The sequence below is a fragment of the Staurois parvus genome, unplaced genomic scaffold, assembly GCF_062004578.1.
Source record: "Staurois parvus isolate SC_StPar_1 unplaced genomic scaffold, SC_StPar_1.0 ptg000394l, whole genome shotgun sequence".
Taxonomy (NCBI): Eukaryota; Metazoa; Chordata; class Amphibia; order Anura; family Ranidae; genus Staurois; species Staurois parvus.
In genome coordinates, this window is record NW_028318190.1 from 1,914,038 (window position 1) to 1,941,313 (window position 27,276).

At 40.6% G+C, this 27,276-nt stretch overlaps 1 protein-coding gene across 1 annotated transcript in view; it reads left to right on the top strand.

Annotated features, from left to right (window-relative positions):
- RPS6KA1 (ribosomal protein S6 kinase A1) overlaps positions 1-27,276 on the top strand; it is a 225,784-nt gene that overhangs the window by 153,830 nt on the left and 44,678 nt on the right. The window contains exons 3-7 of the mRNA XM_089686229.1: positions 4,416-4,532; positions 17,029-17,110; positions 24,829-24,909; positions 25,032-25,111; positions 25,782-25,888. Of these exons, the coding sequence (XP_089542355.1) occupies positions 4,416-4,532; positions 17,029-17,110; positions 24,829-24,909; positions 25,032-25,111; positions 25,782-25,888 (467 nt within the window). The remainder of the gene's footprint in view (positions 1-4,415; positions 4,533-17,028; positions 17,111-24,828; positions 24,910-25,031; positions 25,112-25,781; positions 25,889-27,276) is intronic.

Consider the following 27,276-nt stretch of genomic DNA (forward strand, 5'->3'; position numbering starts at 1 on the left):
AAAAGGGAGAATCCCAAATCTCAGACCAGTCATCACCCATACTAGGGATATTCACTCTCCATTTCTGTTGTCGCGGTGCCAATTCAGGGCTGGCCCGCCACAAGAAGGTATCGGTACAGTTCCAATATGGGTTTCTCCAAATTTAGTACATGAAGGATAGCCTCCAGCTCAGAATAAGAGAGAGAAACTCCAATTATGTAACAGAGTTGGATGAAAGACGAAGGGCACAGAAGAGAGGTCCAAACAGGGTAAGGAGTGTAGAGAAGGCAAGGGGAATAAGGGGAAAAGAAAACCGAGAATTTACAGGACTCTTGGAATCCAATGCCCTAGCAGTTGTCCAGCCAAGTGTCCACCGCAGTAGGAGTATCAAAATTTCTGGTGGTACCGCCATCTAGGATCTAAAGTATGCTCGGGTATAAGAAGCTGTACTTCAGGCCACACTCTCGGAGACGTTTGCAAATCTCAATGAAAGAGCACTGGCATTGCTACACTTCAGAGGAATAATCAGGATACAGAGAAATCTTAGCATTTTCAAAGGAAACCTTAGGTGAATTCCGCACGGCCGTCAGCATATCTTGTTCCCGGTAGTTTAGGAGTAAAAGTAAAAAACTAAAATAATGTGGTTGCAGAATTGTGCACACCCTCTTATAAATAGAAATGTATCTGTGTTCAGAATTAAGAAATCACATTCAAAATCATGTTAAATAAGGAGTCAGTACATACCTGCCATCATTTAAAGTGCCTCTGATTATCTCCAAATAAAATTCAGCTGTTCTGGTAGGTCTTTCCTGACATTTTCTTAGTCGCTTCCTACAACAAAAGCCATGGTCCGCAGAGAGCTTCCAAAGCATCAGAGGGATCTCACTGGTAAAAGGTATCAGTCAGGAAAAGTGTACAAAATAATTTACAAGGCATCACATGGAACACAGTGATGACAGTGATCATAAAGTGGAGAAAATATGGCACAACAGTGACATTACCAAGAACTGGACATTCCTCCAAAACTGATGAAAAGACGAGAAGAAAACTGGTCTGGGAGGCTGCCAAGAGGCCTACAGCAACATCAAAGTAGCTGCAGGGATATCTGGCAAGCACTGGCTGTGTGGTACATGTGACAACAATCTCCCTTATTCTTCATATGTCTGGGCTATTGGGTAGAGTGGCAAGACGGAAGCCTTTTCTTAGGAAGAAGAACATCCAAGCCCGGCTAAATTTCACAAAAACACATCTGAAGTCTCCCAAAAGCATGAGGGAAAATGTGTTATGGTCTGATGAAACCAAGGTTGAACTTTTTGGCCATAATTCCAAAGGATATGTTTGGCGCAAAAACAACACTGCACATGACCAAATGAACACCATACCCACAGTGAAGCATGGTGGTGGCAGCATCATGCTTTGGGGCTGTTTTTCTTCAGTTTGAACTGGGGCCTTAGTCAATTTAGAGGGAATTATGAACAGTTCCAAATACCAGTCAATATTCACACAAAACTTTCAGACTTCTGCTAGAAAGCTAAACATGAAGAGGAACTTCATCTTTCAGCATGAGAACGACCCAAAGCATACTTCCAAATCAATAAAGGAATGGATTCACCAGAAGATTAAAGTTTTGGAATGGACCAGCCAGAGCCCAGACCTGAATCCGATCGAAAATCTGTGGGGTGTTCTGAAGAGGGCTGTGCACAGGAGATGCCCTCACAATCTGACAGATTTGGAGTGTTTTTGCAAGGAAGAGTGGGCAAATATTGCCAAGTCAAGATGTTCCAGGCTGATAGATTCATACCCAAAAATACTTGAGTGCTGTAATAAAATCAAAAGGTGCTTCAACAAAGTATTTAAGGGTGTGCACACTTATGCAAAAATATATTTTTAGTTTTTTTAATTTTTACTTCCCTCCACCTAAAAGATTTCAGTTTGTTGTTCAACTGAGTTGTACAGTTTATAGGTCACATTAAGTTCTCATGCACACTAGACGTTTTTACAGCTGCTGTTTTTGGCTTTTGACGTTTTTTTCTACAGCCAGTAAACTCCCCGGCAATTTATCCTATGTGTCCATGCACACATAGGCTGTAATCAACATTTTTTGACTGGAAAAAAAACCCAGGACTAGTGGGTTTCTAGAGGAGTTTTTTAGCTGAAAAAACTCTCTAACAGTGAAAAACGTGGTAAATGGTGGCAAACCAACGTTTTTGGACTTTTTTTTTGACTGGCAAAATGCCGCTAAACACTAATGGAAGAATGCTAAAAACCGCTGAAAAACTCACATTTTTAACGTGACTTTACACAGCTAACGTTACCAGCGTTCTTAAAACGCCCCGTGTGCATGGAGCCTAAAGGTGGAAAAGGTCCTGAAATGATTTATCTTTGTTTCATTTTTTTACATCACAGAAACCTAACATTTTAACAGGGGTGTGTAGACTTTTTATATTCACTGTACTAATAAAATATCACTGATACCGTTAGTGAAAACAAATTCAAAATAAATTGATGTGTTAAATATGAATAGTCCTTTTGAGTCCATCCAAAAGAATCCTTATTTGGAATGCCACCAGTGAATCCCACCACCAAAACATACAGAGCCTCTTACCAGATCAAAAGACCCCAAATTATAGGTGGTCTGTAAAAGCTCAGAAGTGCCTGAGCCTTGTAATGATGGATCATTCAACCATTGGGAACCATAGGGCATACCAACAGGAGACAGATTTGTATATCCTCTTTAGCTCTACTGAGGAAAATCCGGCAAAGGAAACATAAATGCCTCCAATAGTGTAAAACTGTTAGGTTTATTAAAGAAATAGCTGTGTATCTACTTAAAATCTTTGCAATATGATAAACTTGTCAAAAAGGTATGCAGCACCACTCATTTCGATGACTTCAGCACAGGTTCTGATCTGACGCACGTTTGTCTCAAATGGACATTCTCAAGAGGTCCGGCAGCCCGCTTACCAGCTCTTGTGTGTATGATTTATATTCCACTGGGCATTTTTAGTGTACCATTTTGTTTTTGCTTTTCAGTGCAATTATAAAAGATTATTCAGTGATACATTTTTTTTTCCAAATTAAATAACATCTTGTTTAAACATATATTACTCAATTTAGATATCTCTCACACACACCCTACATAAATAACTTATCACTTTACTGTAAGGCAATCTGCTAGAAAATTACCTGAGATTCTATTTTCCTACTTCTTCTTCTTTTTTTTTTTTTTTGTTTCAAATTCATTCACTGCTTTCCTTTATTAGTTTCTCCATTTTTCAGCTGTACTTATTTTCCTTGGCTATATAGGGATCACTAAAGATTCTATCAGAAAACCAGTGAGGAAGTAGCACTGCTGTTTTGCAAGTTATTAATAAATAGGGCCATGTACTGGTAATGGAAGAGGATGTTCAATGTAGTGTGTCATCTCATTGGTTCACATAATCTCTTTGCTGTTGAGGTTGAGGTAGCGGAAGCTTAATCAGACTCTTAAGTATCAGAAGCTGCTTTCAGTTTCTTCAGAAAGAAATTGACAAGAGTGTAAATAAGGTTTAAAGATTTTCAAGAAAATCTTTCTTCCTGCACTTACTGTCCTCGATGTGGGCATTGGGCCCATGGAGAAGGAGGTTAGGATTCCCGGATTTTTGACCTTCTTTTCTGTTTGGATACAAAAAAAACACAGGGACAAACCTCGATGTCCTCCACTACCCGATACAGACCAACACACCAATGAGGTTAGTAGCAGGACTTTTTTGCTAATGTAGCATCACCACGTTATCAACCTAAAGGCTGGTCTGCAAAAGTGGACTAATAAAATGATAAAATTCATTCTAACTATGGAAAGTTATGTATTTAAGTTGCTGTATGCACTGGTTCATGTATTTACCACTTCCTGTGTTTTTGAGAAGAGGTGTGTGATGCCTAAATTTACTTTAAAGATATTTCCTTGTGGTGTGCAGATGTGTTTTATGTATAACCTAATATGCTGCTAGTAGATTTAAGGAAAGCAGATAAAACTGCTTATTTCTTCATATTTTGCTTTTTTAAATGTACTATGTCTAACACATTATTACTTGTCTTGTTTTTTTTTTTTTTTTAATTTGGATGCACAGTACAGTAGAATTCAGTTATGTATTTTAATTTTTCTATATTTATAATAGATGACATGCTAGGCAGGTGTGATTTGAGGCTTACCACAAACTGATAACAAGCCTAATTACTAGACAATTTGCTAAGTGTTTAAAGGTAGTGTGGAAACGTCAGGGCCTGTTTGTAATTGGACATTTGCTATCGTTTTATAACATTGTAAATGTTACTGCCTATTCAGTTGGTGGCCAGTCCCAGGCAACACTCTATTGGTACCTTGGACCAGTACATTTCACCCTTACTTTCACTTCCACTAAAGCAACTGCTTATTTTTTTATTTTCTTTTAATGCAGGATGAGGTGGTAGTAAAGGAAATCGATATTACTCACCATGTCAAAGAAGGCTCTGAGAAGGCTGATCAGTCGCACTTTGTCCTTTTGAAAGTACTTGGACAAGGTTCTTTTGGAAAGGTAAGTGCAGTCAAATATAAAATGCTGTTTTTAGGGGTAGTTTAAAAAATGTACAGTTAATTGTTAACCCTGACCACAGAGCCAATTCAGATATACGAATATATGACTTGCCAGAAAACGAAAAACCTTTTATCTTGCACACTGATAATATAAAAAAATGTTAGTGGCTGTAGAAAACCCAGTATTAGATTTTCAAATTCTAAAATGAGGCCCCAGGCTTGTCTTAAAGAACTCTCACCAGAAGTTTTGTCCACCAAAATGTGGATATAGCGCTTGGTCAGTTCTGTTTGGTGACCTGGTTGTGGATTAAAAGCTCTTCTTTCTTTGAGTGCTGGCCTTACCCTCCACCCAAGTCTGAAGCCCAGTTTATTGGTGTTTGTGGGGGGAGATGCAGCCAGCACTCAAGTGATATTAAGGGCAAATAAAACGAAGAACAAACATGTCATACTTACCTGCTCTGTGCAGTGGTTTTGTGCAGAGCAGCCCGATCCTTCTCAGGTCCCCTGCTGGCGCTCCTAGCGCCCCTCCATCCTTCTGAGTGCCCCTAGGTAAGCAGCTTGCTCTGAGGGCACCCAAGCAAGCTCTCTCCTGAGCCAATGCTCTGCATGTCCATGCACAAGCAGAGCCAAGGTTTTGCCCCGCCCCCTCTCTCCTCATTGGCTCACTAGCTGTGATTGACAGCAGTGGGAGCCCTTGGCCGGGGGGGAGTTAGCTGATGCACACAGAAGGTTTTTACCTCCTCCACATTATATAAAAAGGCTGTATGATCCTGTCTTCTCTGATCCTTCCCTTCTTCTTCTGTTTCCAATCCATCTGCTGATAGCAGAGAGCTCTAGGAGTCACATGCTCAATTTGGTTTGTACTGCTAGAGTTTTTTTTTGTTTTCTTTGGAGAGTGCATGTGATTGGCAAAGGGCCGATCAGTACTGTCCAGACAGAGGGTCAAGGGTTTTGCATCCTCCTAGAGCAGAAAGAAAACTCCTTCTACAAGCTTTAACCAGTGCTTTGCTGAAGTCACAAGACACAAAGGGTTTTGCAGCCTCCTGGGGCAGTAAGAGGAGAATGAAAACTCCTCCTACAAGCTTTAACCAGTGCTCAGCTGGAAACTGATAGAAGTCACATGACTGCTATATACTGCTGAAGAGAAAAGGTATTTAGCAGTTTCTAGTTCCTAAAATAATTGCATTTTCGTGTTCTGTGTACTGTGGGACATCAGATATAGTGAATGCAGGGTCCTGAGTTCAGTAACACTTTATGCCCCCACACACACGCATGCACTTTCCCCTGTCTAATTTGATTGTTTTATACTATTACAAATAATTAAAGTGTTTTTAAAGTCTGGACATATTTTATCTTAATGCTTTCCCTGCCATTGGCTCTGCTGCTGTCAGTCAAATCCTTTGAGCAGGTGGTGAGGCTGAGCCGCAGTGTGTCAATAGATGCACACAACCTGGCTTGGAATCAAGGCCGCAGGTGTGCCCCCATAAAAAGTGCCTTGCTTCGGGGGCACACAATTACCCTTACAAATGCTTTAATCAATGCTGCAGGGCTGTGTGATAGAGCTGCTGGCTGCTAGTATATATACAGAGCGTTGCAGCTTTATCATAGAGCCCTGACAGGTCTGCTTGTTATAGTAGTAAAGGTAATTTTTCACTGCTGGGCTGTGTGATCTATCTGTAGATGCTTGTAAACATTCACAGCCCCAGTAGAAAAATCCCACAGCCCCGACACACTAAGCATTCTTTTACTATTATGAATTAACAGTCAGCACTGTTTGGGTTGGTGCAGTGTTTGACATAGCCACCTGTTCCTTTATAATAGTAAAAGATCACTTAAATAACACAACCTCGCAGCGCTATATGACATGGCTGTGAATATTTACAAGCAGTCGCAGATGCACACAACGCTGCCTGATCTGTTGTGAATGGCAGTGCTGGTCTAAAGAGTTGTAACTTCTGCTAGAAACCAGTGCTGTCACTCACATTGCTTGCTCATTGCTAGCAGTATGGTCAGAAAGTAGTGGGACCAAGTGCTTCATGCAAAATGGTGCTTCTGAAATTGTATCTTCTGTGTTAAAAAAAAACAAAAGCATGATGGTACAACTTTTATTACTAGTTACCCTGCAGTTGCTTTGGGATGTATCTGAAGTAGTGTAGGATGGATTCTGCAGCAAATGCATTGATGAAGAAAATTTAATAGCTGTGCCAGCTGTGATGTCTGCTCACACTTGCACTGCATCAATATTACATTCTTATGCTGTACCTTTGTGGCTAAAAACAGGAAAAATAATTCCAAGTACAAGAGTTATCAAGGTCCCAAAGGGACTTGTGTGACACCAAGGATTCTAGGTGGAAGTAATTTATTACAGATTGCAATATTTCTTGTTTAAAGGCATTTTTAGTCGTCGTTAGTACCCGCCGTTAATACAACAGTGAACCTGAGTAGATTCAAACAATATACAATAATTCATTTATCATTTCAGTGCTGCCATTTAAAAGAGGCAGTACTGTGTACATATGTATTAGCTAACCAACCAGATAAATGCAACATTATATATATATATATACAGTCATGGCCGAAATTGTTGGCACCCTTGATATTTCTCCAGGAAATCATGTATTTCTCACGAAACGTATTGCATTAACACATGTTTTGCTATACACATGTTTATTCCCTTTGTGTGTATTGGGACAAAACAAAAAAAGGGAGGAAAGAAAGCAAATTCGACATAATGTCACACAAACCTCCAAAAATGGGCTGGACAAAAGTATTGGCACCCTTTCACAACTGCGGATAAATAAGAATGTTACAAGCATGTGATGCTCCTGTAAACTCACCTGGGGCAAGTAACAGGTGTGGGCAATATAGAAATCACACCTGAAAGCAGATAAAAAGGAGAGACGTTCACTTAACCTTTGCATTGTGTGTCTGTCTGTGCCACACTAAGCATGGACAACAGAAAGAGGAGACGAGAACTGTCTGAGGACCTGAGAACCAAAATTGTGGCAAAATATCAACAATCTCAAGGTTACAAGTCCATCTCCAGAGAACTAGATTTGCCTTTGTCCACAGTGCGCAACATTATCAAGAAGTTTGCAACCCATGGCACTGTAGCTAATCTCCCTGGTCGTGGACGGATGAGGAAAATTGATGAAAGATTGCAACGCAGAATAGTCCGGATGGTGGATAAGCAGCCCCAAACATGTTCCAAAGACATTCAAGCTGTCCTGCAGGCTCAGGGAGCATCAGTGTCAGCGCGAACTATCCGTCGACATTTAAATGAAATGAAACGCTATGGCAGGAGACCCAGGAGGACCCCACTGCTGACACAGAGACATAAAAAAGCAAGACTACAGTTTGCCAAAATGTACTTGAGTAAGCCAAAAGCCTTCTGGGAAAACGTCTTGTGGACAGATGAGACCAAGATAGAGCTTTTCGGTAAAGCACATCATTCTACTGTTTACCGAAAACGGAATGAGGCCTACAAAGAACAAAACACAGTACCTACGGTAAAATATGGTGGAGGTTCAATGATGTTTTGGGGTTGTTTTGCTGCCTCTGGCACTGGGTGCCTTGACTGTGTGCAAGGCATCATGAAATCTGAGGATTACCAAAGGATTTTGGGTCGCACTGTAGGGCCCAGTGTCAGAAAGCTGGGTTTGCGTCCAAGATCCTGGGTCTTCCAGCAGGACAATGACCCCAAACATACGTCAAAAAGCACTCAGAAATGGATGGCAAAGAAGCGCTGGAGAGTTCTGAAGTGGCCAGCAATGAGCCCAGATCTAAATCCCATTGAACACCTGTGGAGAGATCTTAAAATTGCTGTTGGGAAAAGGTGTCCTTCCAATAAGAGAGACCTGGAGCTGTTTGCAAAGGAAGAGTGGTCCAAAATTCCGGGTGAGAGGTGTCAGAAGCTTATTGATGGTTATAGGAAGCGACTGATTTCAGTTATGTTTTCCAAAGGGTGTGCAACCAAATATTAAGTTAAGGGTGCCAATACTTTTGTCCAGCCCATTTTTGGGGTTTTGTGTGACATTATGTCATATTTGCTTTTCTGCCTCTGTTTTATATTTGTTCCAATACATACAAAGGGAATAAACATGTGTATAGCAAAACATGTGTTAATGCAATACCTTTTTTGTGTGAAATACTTGATTTTCAGGAAAAATATCAAGGGTGCCAACAATTTCGGCCATGACTGTATATATATATATATATATATATATAATATAATTATTTTTTTTTAATACGTTCTGACAAGGTTAAGGCCATGATATAATTTACTTTGCCCAAGCAAAGATGGTACAGCACTCTTTTAAATTGAGATGTATGCGACCCAGTCTATTTTACAGTATGTCTGGCATCATGTCTCGTATGCAGTTTACTAAAAGTGTATATTATCCGAAACATTAACATATATGTGTTTTGTGTGTTTGTGAATCCATACAGATGTTGATGAATCTAGCCTGTTATTTTTTTTAAATATTTTAATTTATTATGTATTTTTTTCTTTTAAAATAACTGCTGATACTAGTAGTTCACGTTGCTTCCTCTTTAAATCTGGCTGTGCCACCCAGAGAAGCAGAGCCATGCTGATGGTAAGTTTGTGTATCTGGTCTTGGAGTTACAGAACACTGTGCCTACGCACAGCATGCCTGTATCAGCTGTGGTCAGCTTTTCTCCTATGTCTCCTGCCCAGCCCCAAATGTACAAAAAGGATACTGCACATCTGATGCAGTAAGTTCAATAGAAGAAAGCCGCAGACATATATTTTCTGCACAGGGCACTTTGCTCTCCTGACGGGCATATCTGACGTCCCATTCACAGGCTGACATGTCCCCTGTTTTGCCCTGGTTGGAATGTCAGGAGTCACACTTTTTTAAAAGTGTATTACACATTGTGTCCTATGCAAAGAGTGACCCTCCACTGTGTCACTCTGTCCATTCAACAGCTGGATAGGAATGGATCTTTCTCTGTATAATATCTCTGCTGTGTGCTTGTGCTCTAACTTTTGACAGCATGACTCCTAACAGGAGCTGCTGTCAGTTCTTTCAGGCAGTAGCTAAAAGAACTTAGCAGTACTGTTAGCACGCTTAGGATTAAGCAAGCAATGCCTCCCTAATCACAGAGCACTTGCAAGCTACGGAGAGAGTGATCCAAGCTTCCCCAGCTGCTGCAAGTTGGTGAGACAGGCAAGGCACAACAGAACATGTCCCTTGCCCTGCCCTTCTGCTCTGGAGGTATTGCAGTCTGTGACTGCAGGGGAATTGCTCTAAAAAATGTATTTGGCACACTTTTATTGGAATAAATGTGACATTTTTATGTAATTATGACCCTTTAGATATAATGCCCGTCTTAGTTTCATACAGTTCACAGATGCTTTAGACATGCCGTTTTTTTTTTGTTTGTTTTTTTTTTTTTAATTTGTTGCAGTTTCTTTCCTGGATGACCTGCCTGTGACTACTTCCTGTTGCAGACTTACGATTAGCCGCTTTCTCACAAATTGTCAACCTGCCATTCCCACTTCTCAAGTTTGCTGTTAGGCTGCCTATCTAATAAATATAAAAGGCAGAGTCTAGTTGACACTTGGGGGTTAATTTACTAAAACTGGAGAGTGCAAAATCTAGTGCAATTCTGCATTGTAACCAATCAACTTCCAGGTTCTTTGTTTAAGCTTAATTGAACAATCGGAGTTAGAAGCCGATTGGCTACCATACACAGCTCTGATGGAGTCAGAATCGCACCGATATGACCGCTTCCATTGCGGACAATAGGGTGCGACTTGTCATGCGATTTGAAACTATCAAAGAAGCAGAGAGTTCACAAATATAGAAGAAATATAGTGCTGCAAGTACCCTTGTGTGCTGAAAATCAAGAAAACAAATGAGATAAAGTAGTGTTGAAGGGAGGTTAGCATGAACATGAAGGCTTGCCCCCACCGGTTTACCAGGTTGGATGTCACCCATTATCGGATCATGGATTCGAGGACATTGCTGCTTTCTGTGTACTGCTTTTGTCAGGCCATATAATGGATTTTTTCATCCCCACCAGAGTAGTTCCTTCTATCAAACCCTCATTTCTGAGTTTGCTTCTCCTAAGGCCTGATAGCCGTAGTTTCGGTTTGGAGAGGTTTCAAGATTTTCACTGCATCTGGGTTAGGGTTCTGCAGAAGGAAGGAGTTTGTCCCATTCTGGGCTTCATGACCCTGACTTGCCTCGGGAAGGTGCAGTAGTGCAAGCTGGCATCCATCCATTCAGTGGTGGCCTTTGTTCCTCAAAGGAATTTTTTTGACTTTCATAGTTATCAAGGCTGCATACCTGCACCTCCACATCTGTACTAGACATCAGTGCTTTTTACACTTTGCTGTTGAGGACATGCATTAACGTTATGTGTTGCTCCTCTTTGACCTGGCCTCCACTCCTTGGATTTTACCAAAGTGTTGATTCTGGTCCTTTGCATTTCTGAGACAATGGGGGATTGCCATAAATTGCTCTATGGACTATCTTCTCCTCTCCATGGAGACTCATGCTGTGCTGATGGACAACGTGATGTCCCCGATATGCAGTCTGCAGGGCTTAGGATGGGTTCGGCGTCTCAAGAAGTATGCCCTGGCCCTGACAAAGAGGCTGAGTATCTGGGTCTGGTCCTTGACTAAGCACATGCCTCAATGTTCCTTCTGCTGATCAAGCTTCAAAAGCTTGAGTCGGTGATGTGGCTGCTACTGCCCTGCAGGCGGGCTTTCTGCGATTCTGCATTTGGGTTCTGGGTCTCGTAGTATCCACCTTTTTATGGTGGTCCTGTATGCATAGTTCCACACAAGTAGTCTGCATAATGAAATCATGTTCAAGCAGGACAAGTATCCTCAATTAGAGCAGCTGGAACAGGGGGGCAGGGCCTCTTTGGTCTCCCTCTTTTTGGATGGGAAGTCGCTTCTTGCGCTGCATTGGATAGTGGTCCATACAGATGTCTGTCAGGTCGAGGACAGCTCAAGGCTACTGAGCACTGTTGGAGCCTTGTCTAATGCTCTATGTCCTGGAGCTTTGGGTGATCGAGCTATGTCTACAGCAGTGGACAGTCTTCATGGCCGTCTAGTCAGAATTCGATTGGACAATGCCACAGTGGTAGCCTAGGTCGACCATCGAGGTCACACGGAAGGTGAGGCAGCAGAGCTGGAGGCCTCCAGATTCCACCGGTGGGCAGATCTTCATGTGTGGTCTTCTCCATTGTGTATGTTTGTTTCACACGGCAGGCAGTTTACCTCAGTCGCGATGCTGGATCTGGGCCTCTACACTTGGAAGTGTTTCGACAGCTTTGTCTGCAGTGGGACACACTGACAGTGGACTTCTGGAGTCCTGTCTCAACAAGAGTGTGTGGTGAGAGCAATAGATCCTTTGACAGAAGCACCAGACTCTGTGGTGGCATCGTAGAGCCTGTATCACCTTTTATTTATGGTGTCCCTCTTCTGTTTCTCCCTCTTCTGTTTCTCCCTCATCTGCTTAACAGGGCAGAGGCATATGGGGTTTTGGTCATTCTGGTGGCCCCAGACTGGCCTTGTCGTCCCGGTACACTGCTGTGATGCGACTGGTCTCGACTGTGCTTTGGCGACTGCGCCAATGGAAAGATAATCTGTCCTTAGAGATATTTTCCACCTTGCTCTACCACCACTGGCTTGATGGTTTGGCGGTTACAATCCAGGTTCTGAGAGACTAGGGTTGCCAGACTCTGTGATTCTTACCATGCTGAAGGCCTGTATATCTACCTCCTGGGAAGATTTTTTTTTTTTTTTTTTTTTTTTTAGCTCTTGGAAGCCTGACCTTTCATAGTGTGATGCTGCAGGGCTACTGTGTTCCTTCTTGGTGGCTCGGACTTTAGCTTTTCCACTATGGATTTGTCAAAAAAACTTGCCTTAAGTACTCTTTAAGAGTCATATTTCTGCCACATGATTTTTTGCCTTCTCACTCCTAGATTCATACCCTTATCCAAGGACACTTTGGGACCTGAGCTTGGCTCTTCCAGTCCTTCAGAAGTTTCAGTTTGAGAATATTAGTGATACTCCTTTTGTCCATACTCTTCTGGAAGGTTGCCTTCTTGGTTGTTATATCCTTGGTGTCCAAGTGTCGGAGCTAGCTACCTTCTCCTGTAGGTTCCCCTCCCTGATTCTGCCCAGGGGTATGACGGTTCTCTTTTGGTGCCCCTCCTTCCTGTAAAAGATAATATCTGATTTTCACCTGTACAAGAACTTTGTTCTTTCTTCCTTTCTTGTGTCCTTGTACATCACACCCTTTGGAGGTTGTGCTACACTCCTTGGGTGTGGTTTGGCCAGTTTGTATGTACCTGTCTGCTATGGTTTCCTTCTGGAGGATGGACGTTCTGTGTGTTTTTGCGGATAGACCATAAAAGAAAAAAATAAAAAGCCTGGTGGCTTCCTCTGCTGCCGGTTTCTCACTGGATGAGGCTTATGATTGTTCAGACTTATGACATCAGGAGTCGGGTTCCTCCCTTCCACATTGTGGCACACTCTGCCTGGGCACTTAGTGCCTTATGGGAGTTCTGCAATCGGGCGCAGGCTGCTGTTTGAAGTTCCTTTGGGGGTGTTTTTAGGTGGTTTACCTGTTTTCTTTTTGTTTCCTTCCCATCACTCGTTGAATCACTGCTTTGGGATGTCCCAGTGGTAAAGACTGAAAATCCTTTTCTCTGAGTTTCTTAACGGACAGAACCTGCCAATCCTGTGAGTAACACAAATCACATTTTTCCATTTTGAATACTTAAGTGTGTGACAATACATCGTCAAGAGATCACAGGGATAACGAAGATAGGCAAAATAATTCTACAGGTTTCAGAATGAGCCAATTTAAGCAGTATTAAACCCAAAAGCAAACATTTATTTTATTGGAGCTTAATTCTTAGATGTGATGGCTGTATTCATTTACTTTTTTTTTAGGCTTTTTTTCCCCTTATAATTTCATCTGGCGATCCAGCCTGAAAGTCTGTTTTTGTTTTTTAAAAGGAACACGCTCTTCAGAATACATTTGTTATAGATGAGACAAACCATTTAACACAAGCAGTGGTGGTTACAATCATTAGTTTTTATTTATGTATGTAAAAACTTTATCCCAAAGGGAAAAAAACTGTTTTCTGTAACTGCTTATAAAGTATTCGCTGAAGTTTGGCTTTAGTTTAGTTAGTGTTTCTAGTCCATCTAACACTCCCCTCCCCCAGACTGATAATGCTGCTGTTCAGATGTGCCCATGTGCTCCTTCATCCAGAGTAAGGTAACTGTAATACAGGAGGTTTGTTAGTTGCCAGATCACCAGGTGAAAATAAAACTGATGTAGTTACCACATCTAATGATTGATTGATAAGCTGCAATATTTTACCTTTTTTGGTTTTGTGTTGAATACTACTCTAACATCTGTGCAGAAGCCTTGTAGCAAACATAATATCTGTATTTTTCTAGAGTGCAGTTGTCCGTCTAGGCAGAGTCATTTGCCTAAAGCTAAAATACTTCTTTTTGTTGGTATAAATTGTGACTAATGTGTTAATCCAAACTTGTAAAAATCACTGACAGATCAACTTCAAAGACAGTCTTGTTACAACTAGAATACTTCTGTAAAGAGAGCTGTGATGTCGGCACTCATGTCTGGAAAATGGCGGTATGACACTATCTTTGAATGAGGTTTTTAATGCTGGCATTTTTAGCAGTTTATGAAAACAGAAAACAATTGGATTTGGGTATCCTTGTATAACTCTGATAATACATGAGTGTCTCTGTGCTTGGTGATGTATTCCTGTAAAAGACCAGCAGACTCATTGCAGCAAACTGTTTCACTGCAGCCATCATCTTTCCTCAACTGAGGTTTCAACAGTTTACAAATGACTACCAGAAATACATTGAGGGACATTTATCAAGCAAATTAGTGACACAATTAGTCACAAATCAGGTTGAATAACCTTTAGCAAGGTCTGAGTTTACAGACTTGTCCATCTGTATTCCTTTGCAACTGTGTTCTGAGACCGCTTTATTACTAAATATGAGATGGATTTCCACTCTGAACAGATGGATAAATCTGTTCAGTATAAATCATTTTTTATGAGGGCACTCATGCGGGCTCGCTCCCAAGCTGTGTTCTGTGTGTCCATTGACACACACAGTACTGCACGGCCCCACACCCTCCTCCCCAGAGAGAGAGCAGCGATGCAGCTCTCATGCACATCGCTGGATAGAGATTCAGCTCCGGTAAATATAAGGGGGAGCTGCACACAAAACCTTCTGTCTTTAAGCTGTCCATACATTGTACAATTTTCTTGTTCAGTTTCCTTTAGATTTATCTTCAGCTATTTAGTGCAAGGGCCTGCCTGACTGCATACAAATTGAAAGTGTTTAGGTTTGATCTCATATAATATGGTTTTGGTAAATCTAAAGGGAAATTGTATAATGTATGGCCAGCCTTAGAACTGCTTTCATTCTTCACCATGAGATTTTAGAGCAGCCATAGGAGGATTTGGATTATAACTGTCCCCCATTGTTTCAAAGTATCTCCTCAGTTGTAGGTAGCAATATAATGTATTTGTATATAGATTAAGCCATTATCGTACGTGATTTTAAAGGATAAGTTCACCTTTTAACAAGAAATAATAAATGTGTATTTTTTTTTGCAGGTAAAAAAAAACATGCATTTATTATTTTTGGTTTCTGGAGCCTCTAAAGCAGGGGTCTCCAAACTGTGGCGCAAAGACTGGAAGCTTCCCTTTGCTAGCTTTTATACGGCCCGAGGAGGGGGGGGGGGCACGATTCCTCCCACTGACACCAACGATGGGGCACTATTTCTCCCACTGATACCAACGATGGGGTACTACTCTTCATCTTACTGACCACCAACCCTGAGGCCATATTTATTTTCACTGATGCTGGCCCAGGACATTTTTATCCCAACTGGCCACAACGCTGCCCTCCTAAAGTCTGAAGGACAGAAAACTGGCCCTCTGTTTGAAAAGTTTGGAGACCCTTGCATTACAGCATTGCACCAGCAATCAGCAGATTACGGGTTCCATGCAGATCTCCCCCTGACCTGTCAGTATATCTGCTTGCTCATACATCCTGTACGGGCAAGTAGATACGTAATAATGGGAAGGCTCAATGAACTAGTTAATTTAAAACTATAAGCCAACAGCCACAAGTGCTGTCGGAACGTGTAGTTTTCCCATTCACAGAATACTTTAACTACTTGCCAACCGCAGATAGCCGAATGACGGCTACACTGCGGCTGGCCAGTTCTGGGAGGGCGTCATATGATGTCCTCCCAGAATGCGCTCTCCTGCGCGCACCTGGCGATCTCCATGATTGCTGTGTCCTACGGACACAGCTGATCACGTTATGTGGTAAAAGGCCAATCACAGCGGCCTTTTACCACGTGATCAGCCGTGTCCAGTGACACGCTGATCACTGGGAAATGCAATTTCCGGTTCTCGGCTGCACTTTCCTCACGCTGTCAGAGCGCGGCAGTTGTCAGAGCAGGGATCGGCACCGATCATCAGGGCACTGATGATCAGTGCCCAGCAGTGCCACCCACCAGTTCTGCTTACTTGTGCCCAGCAGTGCCACCTACCTGTCCCCAGCAGTGCCACCCACCTGTGCCCATCAATGCAGTGCTGCCAGCCAGTGCCCAGCAGTTGTGCCAGTCAATGCCTAGCAGTGCCGCCAGTCAGTGCCCAGCAGTGATGCCAGTCAGTGACACCTATCAGTGCTGTCTATCAGTACCCATCATCAGTGCCACCTATCAGTGCCACCTATCCGTGACACCTCATTAGTGCCGCCTATCAGTGCCCTTCAGTGCCGCCTATCAGTGCCCATCAGTGCTGCCTATCAGTGCCCATTAGTGCTGCCTCATCAATGCACATCAGTGAAGGAGAAAAATTACCTGTTTGAAAAATGTTATAATAGAAACAAAGAATTTTTTTTTTCACATTTTTTTCCCTTTTTTTGTTTATAGCGCAAAAAGTAAAGCTCCCAGCAGCGATTAAACACCACCAAAAGAAAGCTCTATTTGTGAGAAAAAATGATAAAAATTTCATATGGGTACAATCTTGCATGACTGCGCAATTGTCAATCAAAGTGCGACATCGCTGAAAGCTGCAAATTGGCCTGGTAAAGAAGGGGGTATAAGTGCCCGGTAGTCAAGTGGTTAAATGAGTGACACGGCTGGGCAGGCGGAGCCCCGCTTGGCAACGTTTTTTTTAAATTGTGACAGCTAGCAGGGAGGAGAAGATCCCCCGCTAGCTGTCACAACAGAGATCAGGGGGTGCGGGGGCTGCTCCGATCATAACTTTACACCCTAAATATGGATCTAACATGTTAAGAAAAGTGAACTTCTCCTTTAACAATTTTGTGATTTTATTTATTTTATTTTTTTTTTACAAAGTTACATTTCACCTGTTTTCAATTTCCTTATTTCTCACCTCTAATCTTCTCCTTTAATTTGTTTTTTTTTTATCTACAGGTGTTTCTGGTTCGAAAATTGACTCCACCTGACAATAATCAGTTGTATGCAATGAAAGTCCTTAAAAAGGCTACACTGAAAGGTGAGCAGTTGGCATAAAACTCTTTTCTCTTCTGTAGTTACCGCTTTTCCTGTAGAGTAATGTTCCAAGATCATATAAATTATGCTGAGCCATTGGTTTTGTCCAGGCCTCATGATTCACTCTTCCTATAAACGCATCTGTAATCTATATTTAGGTGGGATTATGTATTCTGGGGGGATGCTGTTGTAGAGGTAAGGTTAGGAATTTGCACTGCCTTTAGATGGTGCATTCTAATTTTTTTGTTATCTAAACCATCAACCCGAATTTATTATATTGCAGCCTACCATTCTTTGAGTATGGTGGCTGCATCAGTTATATTTTTTCAGGCTAAGAACATTTTAAGCAAAATTAAAAAATATCTGCTGTTCTTGCTAGATATATAATGTCCCTTCCTGGGAACTCAAAAGAAAGCACAAGGAACTTTATCTTTCTTGTGTAAACTACTAGTCCCATCAATCCACCATGTAATACAGATGAACAAAGGCAGGCATCTTTAAAATCCAGCCTTTGTAACAACCATGACTGCCCCCATAGATACAGTGGAGATAAGTGTAGACTTGAAGGAACACAGAATGTTGTGATCAGGTGAAAAAAGAAAAGTAATGCAGACACCACATCTCAGGGCTGGTAAGTTGCAATATATTACTTTTTGATTTTAGATTACAATAGAATTTAATTTTAGGTTCAAGTAAATCTGAAAATAGCAATCAGTAGGTAAACATGAGAACCTCTGTTTAATCTTTGTGCACAGAACAAAGCAAAGATGACACAAATGGTTTCCTCAACACCTGTAGACAAACCAGTCTATTCAGTAAAGCTGACAATACACATTGCAATTTGAGTGAACAGTCCAAATTTTTTTTTCTAAATCACAAAGCAATTGATGCATAAAATGGTAATTTTGATTGAGTTTAAGTAGATGGGATCAAAATTGCTATCTGCTTGCAGATCACTTTTGATTAACTTGCCTTAGATTTCCTAATTTGGATTCCATTTCAGTTCCATCTTTCAATAAACTGTATTGAAGCTGTCAATGTATTGCCCATATTCAACTTCATACTCAACCAAATTTTGATGGTCGGTGGAATTTGTGGGTGGTAGATTGCTTAGTTTCTGGTAATCACTTGCAATCGTAATTGTAATTCCTACTGGCTCAAATATCATTGTCGATGGGCTTTTGAGCCTGTGTTAATGGCATTGGTTTGACCGCAGCTTGAGTTGCTTCTGAGATCATTCAGAAAACACTGACTGGTACAATTGACTTCCTTCTGAACTGCATTTGACTTACTTCAAGGAACTGTTGCGTTCCCTTAGACATGTATGGGAATGCAAAACCTGCTTCAAGCATGCAAAACCCGCTTGAAGCAAACAAATGTCCATCAACACAACTGCACACAAACTGTGCTGATGTGAAAAAGGCTGTAAACTATCTGACTTTCAGTAATATAAAATATGATTTGCAGCAAAAGTTTACTGCTATTTGCATATCTTCACAGCTACTTGCGTTTTCTTATTGACCATGTACAATATTGTGAGTATAATGAGAAATTATAGCACAGCTTCTACCCATTGTGATTGCCTATCTAAAAAATATTATGCAAATCTCATTCTTTCCCAGCAAAGTTTGTTGTTATTAAAGAAGGGTCCTCAAAGTCTGCTGGGAAACCAATACTTCAAGGAGTGTAGATCTCCTTGGTCCCCCTTAGCTTTTACAGGTTCTTACTGCTGACTTCCACATTACTGCAGGAGACAGAAGTGATGTTGAGATCATCATGAGAAACAAGGATTCTAGGCAGAAAAAAAAAAAAACACAGCACTGCCTATCTTCACTCCTAGCTTTTAGTCAACCCCACCTCTGCCATAGGTAGATCAGTTTTGTTTTTTCTCCTCCAAGTGGCCCTTTCAGTGTGCTCTCCATTGCTACCATTGCTTCCATTGGAACTTGAACATCTTTTTGTTTATGCTTAAGATGCCCGCTTTTGGGGATCTTCCTTTTAATACCTCTTTTTCAGAAGTTTGTCTTTTCATTGCTATCACTCCTGCATGCGACAGGTGGCAGTTAGCGGCCTTGCCCTGGGTTTCCCCTATTGATTTAGCAATAAAGGTCTGCACACCATTATTAACTACATAACAACCAATCATATATAGAGTGCTCAAGCCTCCCAACAGTGTATCAATCTGTTAGTACAATCATTTTTAATGTATAGAGTAAGCACACCACATAGCCAAACTGCTTTAGCAATAAGTTTGTATTAGGCATATGCAATACATGTAATCACCTAGCAGGTACAGAAAAGATGTACATGTCATTATTGAATTACAGCAAAGAATATGCATGCATTTAGGTGCAATGAGCTACACTTAAATGTATAAGTGCTGATGTTCAGAAATACATACAGGAATGCAATACCCAGAATAGAGTAAAAAAGGAAACTTGAGCCAGACCCTGGTGAAAAGAGAGAGGAGGAAAAAAAAATGTTTTGGGGATCCAAAAACCTCCTTTCTCAATAACCTTCTACCTTCTTTCCCACTGGAGCACTGGATGTCTTATATATACATTGGTAGCCAATGGTCAGCTTCTTCCCCCAGCTGGCTGTATGTGATATCATTTCCGGATCCTGTTTCCGGGAGTGACATCACTTCTGGTTCCTTCCTGCTCCCAAGACTTGCTAACCATAACATGGCTGGACCATGTGCTAACCAGCTTCTGATAGAGCTAGACTGCACGGGGGCAGGGTGACACCTAGTTTGTCTAAGCACAACAGAAATAAACAAACAAAGATGCATGTAATGCGGTACATATAATGCTTAGCAAAAACTCTGATGGGGAAATTTCAGGGAGCAGCTTCCAAAAGATGGCTTGTTGAAGATTCACAATCTAAAATATAAACCGAATAACCAATGATTAAGAAAGGAACATGTGTACAGGTAAAAATGTTCATGAAATAACACAATGTTTACCCACTTTAAAACCCTCTACACATATTTAATCCAAAATATATAGAGAGAAAAAAATGTAAATACATATACAGCAGAGAGAAAACCCCTCTCTATAGCTGGCCATACACCAAATAATCCGATTGTCCAATCTCTGCACAATGCAACAGGTTAATGTAGCATAAGATAGAAAGAGAACTGTGCAATACTAACAATTACCAACTAATAAGAAAAGTAGGAGCACCAATTGGTAACCATTGGATCTTAATGAGACCATCCAATCTGATTGTACAGTGTATTGCCAACAAAATGGAACCAGATCAAAGAAATACTGTAAGTTCACTTTCTCCATTCTTACATTTAGGGTATAGCGTGTCCAGTTTTTTAAGTCCAAGATAATTCCCTCTGGAATATCAGCCTAGCCAAGTCTCCCCTTCTTGGTGGACATTTGACTTCCTTGACCACAGTGAAATGCAAATCACAACAGCTCACAATTAAGGTTCACTGTAACTGAGGAAGTCAAATGTCCCTCCTTCTTTGGGGGGGTTCTCTTGTATTGTTGTGTTTTCCTTCTCTGGTTGCCCACCCCTCAATATGGCACTGCTTTGGGACGTTCCTACGGTCAAGAATGAGAAACAGCCCTGTCCGGTAATAAACATAAGAGAAAACGGCTTTTTTGTTACTCACTGTAAAATCCGGTTCTGTGAATTTATTGATGGACACAGCAGCCACCCCCCTCTAGTTCTTTTCTACTTATACTGCTTTGTAACAAAACTGAGCTACCTATAGCAGAGAGGGGGATAACTACCAGCTAGGACTGCCCATAGGCGGTGCTGTGGTCTTTTTTTTTTCTGCCTAGAGTCCTACTTCTGTAGGTGGCGATATAACCCTATGTTCAAGACTGAGAAAGCGCTGTGTCCATCAATCATTAATGAACTCATAGGGGTTTTATAGTGAGTAACAAAAATCTTTTTTTTTTTTTTTTTTCCACTGTCTATTTTTTAACTACACTCCTTCACATAGGGGTTAAAAATTCCTTATGTGATGATTTTTTTTTCCCTCGGTTCTGCAGTGCCCTTTGCTGCTCTGATCTGGTGATAGAAGCTGACAGCATGGCCACATCTCGCCAATTGCTGAAACCCCGCACTAGGTCATAGCCATGCAGAAATTGTAGATGTTACTGATCTAGCCTGTTGATCTCTTGGAATCTTGTGTATGTGCTCACAAGGACAGCATACAAAATATGTCATTTAACATATCTGGCAATCTTAGCACTGTTGCTGTATATTTTATGGCAAAATAACTATCCATGGCAGGCAGCATTAATCCTAAAAAATGACTGCACTGATATATACAGTATATATTTTTTTAAAGCAAGCATATTTAGACACTAAAGGCATAAATGCATGCAGTATAATCTGCTATTCTGCACACATTATAATGTGCAATCATTTTTTATTGGATCTCCCACCTATCTTTTTGTTTCATTTAGGAGTTCAGGTGAGATCTTTGCACCAAAGTTCTTGAAACTGCTTGTAGCTATTAGAAAAGAATTGTACTCCCAAGTCAGTTTCATCGCAAAGATCCCAGTACTGACTGTGTTTGGCATGGGAGTGAATGATTTTGTCATCCATATGGCAAAGGATGGCTTATTGGTGATGACAACTTCAGAATCTTAGTATTAGGGGTTGAGTAGGATTTTATGGGATTTAAAGGCTAAATTCACCTTTCCAATAAAAGTGTTCCCATGAATTAAAGCATTCCTAGTAGGTTAAAAATAACTGTGCAGCTTGTAAAATATAGAAGTGCATCTTTTAAATATCTTACCTGTAGGCTGTGCATGGCCTCTCCCACGTCTGTCAAAAAAAAAATCTTCTCTTGTGAGTGAGCCGTCTTATTCTGCCTAGATGCCAGGACATGCCATACGCATCGCAAGGACGAGCACTCTGACTGGCTCAAAACCTGTCCGCTTGCAGTGCACTTTCTCTTTCTCAGTTGCAGCACTTTTTTTTTTTTTTTTATTAAATAAAGCTGCTCAGTGATTTGAATCTGCTGGGGACGATTGAATGCATGAAATTTTTTATTGGGAAGGTGAATTTAGCCTTTTAAATTTGAGAATTAAGATGAACTGTGGTTGGGTAATTTTTCTGGTTTTCCAAAGTGCAATTGTGCATACAATATAACTATATCAAACCATATTATTTTATCAGGAAATATTAGTGTAAGGTCAATACATGCAATAACCTAAACAAAAAATGAAAACAAACTATAAATACACATTGTGCCATATAAAAAGCATTCAAACATTAAAGAATGTGTGATATAACACCATACTCAAAAAAAAAAAAAAAAAAAAAAAAAGATAAACACTGAAGATTGTGTATATACGTACATATGGACAAATGTGTATATGGATAATGATAAGCTAAAACTTTAAAGTGTGTATAATATAACTAAGTACTCCACTCTCAAACTTATATATGTACAGATGGACAAATGAACATATGAACAGTAATAAAATCAGCATAAATAAAAATGTTCAATATTGCAAAGATAAGATGAATAACGCTAACAAATATGCAGAATGTCCCTACCGATGGATAAATATGCTGGTGAACAGTCCAAAATCAACATGGAAAATCCCAAAGGAAAGGAAGACACACTTTAAATTGTGAGATGGAGAGCATTCAGTGCAGCAGGAATAGAAGGTGCCAGGAAAGTACACCACCCACATGAAAGGTAAGCTTCTTACTAGAGACACTGACCCCACATAGAGATCATAAAGCGCCTTGCCGTCCCACAGCACAAAATATTCAGACACGCCATTCCATCTATGTAGGATCCTGTGTAAGTGTGCTTAGCACAGAGGAGTTAAAAGCGAGAAGGGACCACCATAGTGCAGTATGTTAAAACCAAGGGCTTTTAATATGGTAATGTACTTACAATAAAGACAATCACAGTCATATAACAAGAGATGAGCACTGCCAGATTTCCGCCAGCGTGCTTGATAACGCCACGTGTTCAACCCCACTCTAGCACATTTCACTTTAAACAGCATCTTCAGAGGATAGAAGCATTGCACTATGGTGGTCACTTCTTGATTTTAACGCCTCTGTGCTGAGCACACTTACACAGGTTCATACCTATATGGAGTGGCATATTTGAATATTTTGTGCTGTGGGACGGCAAAGCGCATTATGATCTCTGTGGGATCAGTGTCTCTGGTAAGAAGTTTACCTTTCATGTGGTGGTGTGATTTCCTGGCACCCTCTATTCCTGCTGCACTGAGTGTTCTCCGCCTCACACTTTGAAGAGTGTCTTCCTTTCCTTTGGGATTTTCTAGATTTTGGACTGTTCATCAGGATATTTATCTATCTATATGGGCATTTTGCATATTTGTTTGCTTTATTATCTTTAAAATATTGAATAACATATTTTTATTTATGCTTGTTTATTATTGTCCATATGTACATTTGTCTGTCTGCATGTATATACATTTTTGTTTATTTCTATTTTTAGAGTAGAGCACTGGGTTATATTATATACACTTTAAAGTGTCAGTGCTTTTGAGCTTATCATTGTCCATATACACATTTGTCCATCTGTGTATATATACAATCTTCTGTGTTTACTTTGAAAGTAGAGTATGGTGTTATATCACACATGCTTTAATGTTTGAATCCTTTTTAAGTATATGGCACAATTTTATTTGTGTTTACATTTTGTTTTCAATTTTTTTAGGTGATTGCATGTATTGAGTTTACACTATTATTATTTCCTTAGAAAATATGGTTTGATATAGTTATATTGCAGGGGTATTGCATTAAAAATCAAGGAGGTCCAGTCACTAAAATCTTCTTCCAGCCAAGGTCCAATGTTTGTGCTGTCAGAGTGCCCCTTTATGTCAAGTGCTCCCATCAGAGTGCCCCTTTACATCAGGTGCCCCGTCAAAGTATGCCTTTATTCAGTTAAATATGCATATGTAATTATATGGTCTGATCATTTCAGCATAGGAATATTATTGCGTCTAAAATCTGACACAAGCTATAGATAAAAATATAATCAAAACCTGACACTTCGCCAGGGTACATTTCCAGTGTCATGTAATGAAAATGTGCATGTGACTTCATAGTTTATAAACCTTAGCACTTATTAAAGACAAGATATTGGAATGAAATGAAAGGGTAGTTCTGGTTTAAAACACACCTCCATGAATTTACATTGATTTATACAATCTGTGTTTACCTATTACAATAAAAGCCTACTTATATACAGTATGTATTCAGGTAGATCGGTTCAGTATGCAGTTCGTGGTAAATCTGCAGGAAAAAACTGTGTGGTATTGCTACTGTACAGCTTGCTCTACTTTCTAGAGGGATACTTTATATTTATAAGACTAGAGTCATATTTGCAAATATATGCTGATGCATTGTAACCTGCTTCTTCATCTTAGAACTTGTATACATGCATGTTTTAAAAAAAGAATAAAAAATAATTGTATGTTGCTGACATTATTCATCTAAATGGAAATGACATTTCATTGTTATCGGCTAGAAAAGAGCTGTTCATTTTATGTATATATAAGGAAGTCACACATATAGTATCAGTTGCCTAGAATATTATGCCTTTTTTTCTGCAAGAATTAATTAGCAGCTTCCATGATGTGTATACATCATTTTTGTTAACACTATATGTCTTGAATCTCAACATTTTAAAGTGTGTGAAGTACATATTAACCACAGCAGAGTGTGTTTTGTTTTCTCTCTCCTATGTATATCAAGTAAGAGACCGTGTAAGAACCAAAATGGAACGTGATATTTTGGCTGAAGTGCACCACCCATTTGTAGTGAGGCTTCATTATGGTAAGCCTAGGCCAGTGCTTCTAGGAAGGATTTTAATGAAATGAAAAAATTTACATTTTAAAGCAGTGAATCATGTTTAATGTAAAACATGGCTGATAACGGAAATTGATATCTCCTGACAGCATTCCAGACAGAGGGCAAACTTTATTTGATCTTGGACTTTTTGCGTGGTGGAGACCTCTTTACTCGTCTTTCAAAGGAGGTTTGTATAAAAACATCTCTCTCAAAATTGAAACTTTTATAGCCTCTTTTTGATTTCCTGTCCATTCAGTTGGCAATTAGCTTTCCTACACTCAAATTGTCAGTTAGTGGGTACTAGCGTTAAAGTGCATCGGTAGCTACAAAAAAAAAAAAAAGATCAATCAAGAATTAGGCTTGGTTCCACCCACACAGAGGAATGCAGAAGACATTTTATTCTAATGGCACGCTGCCCGCACTGGAAATCACATAAGTACTGGGAACCTTGGTTGCGATTTCCCAAGTAGTGCGGGGACTTCTGCTCTGCGTGTCCCGGGGCATGAGTCCATCATTCAAATGAATGGGCTCTCGTTCCCATGCAAATCATGAGCCACATGGCCGCACATATGTGAACCAGGGGTTAGAGATATTTACAGTGCAATTAACCCAAGCACAATTAGTGTATTGTTTGCTTGAAGTATAGCATTCCCTACTATTTCTTGCCCTAGCTGGCTCTACAGGTCAGCCACAGAGTGTTTCTGACAGCAGATCTGTTTCAGTTCACATTGTCAGTAAGATGGAGCACAGCTGAGAGTCTGCCACTGGCTGTGCAATAGAATCTGCACTCCAAACCTCTCTAGTACTGTAATTACAAGCGATGTTTTAGTTTCTTATTTTTTGCTATTGCGTTGTAGGTCATGTTTACCGAGGAGGATGTCAAATTTTACCTGGCTGAGCTGGCACTAGGCCTTGATCACCTGCATAGCTTGGGGATTATCTATCGTGACCTCAAGCCTGAGAAGTAGGTATAATCAGTTTGCTGCTCTGTATACGGTATAATCTAGTATTTGTATGTAGCAAAAAATTTTGTAATATGACTTAAAATGTAAAGTGGATTTTAAGAAATGAAGTCTTGATTTTTAGAGTTTACATTGTAAAGCCACAGCTTCAAAATGAAGTCTAGATTTTTAGACTTTGCATTGTAAGGCTATGGCTACATGCATGAGTTTAATCTCCTACCAAGTATTTAAATCTCGCAGATTATAAATTGCTGTGGAGTCCTAGCCTAAGGTAATGGTTATCAGCAACAATAGACCAGTGTAGTACAAGGGTAAACCTGGCTGTAAGCATTAGTCATACATGTTTGTAGTGCATAAGCATTTAATAGACACTATGTCAGGGGAATAGGGGATGGGCAAGTTAATACCAGCATCCACAATGTTTTTGGATGTGTTTTTGGGGATATGTGAACACTGCACATAACTGTATTGTTTACATTGTATATTCCGGTGTACAGGCTTACCCAGTAGCTTATGATGTCAGGGAATAGCCGCTATGGATGTTAAGAGCAGAAAGTCTCCAACACTCCCAAAAGTGTCGAAGATGGTAGAGAATAGTACAGCACCATTTATAAAAATGAGAGATCAAATCGGCAAGGAGGCTGCTTTAGTAACCCCTCTTTCACTATAATAACGAATATGCTTAAAATGGTATTAAAAAAGAAAGTAAAAAAACTAAAGTGTGGATTTAAGCTTAAAAAAATTTATGATCCAGGAATGTGCAATTCATATTGCCTGTCGCCCGGGACATGCAGTTCTGGGTGTTAGGCAGGTGGTTTTTATTTACATATTTTTTTGTGGAGCGGACACCGGTGAAGCATGAGCAGATCTTCATGCTACACCATAGTTAGCAGGCTCTTCTCTCATCCATGCTGCTGTCCGTTGCAGGCTTGGCAGCCCCGTTCAGTTCTGGACACTTCCACACTTCTCTTTCTCTCCTCATCCTTCTTGGACACGCTGACAAGCCGCCTTTTTCCGCACCCCTCACCTCAGCACACGCTCTCCTTCTCTCCATTTGTTTCCCTCTGTCTGCATTCACTCTGCTGCAGAACACCCACATGGTGGGTGGCCTCAGGACCCGGACCACCATACAGGACATATCAATGGCAACACACATCAAACTCTGTCCTATTACTACTTATCTAATCCACCTTCCACATCCACATACAGCATTGTACTTTTTGATTGCGGAACGTAGGGATAATCAGAGGTGTCCTGCTGAGTGTGGGGATGATCAGAGGTGGCATGCCCCACGCTCAGCAGGACACCTCTGACCAGGTCCGGGCTCAGCAGGACACCTCTGACCAGGTCCGGGCTCAGCAGGACACCTCTGACCAGGTCCGGGCTCAGC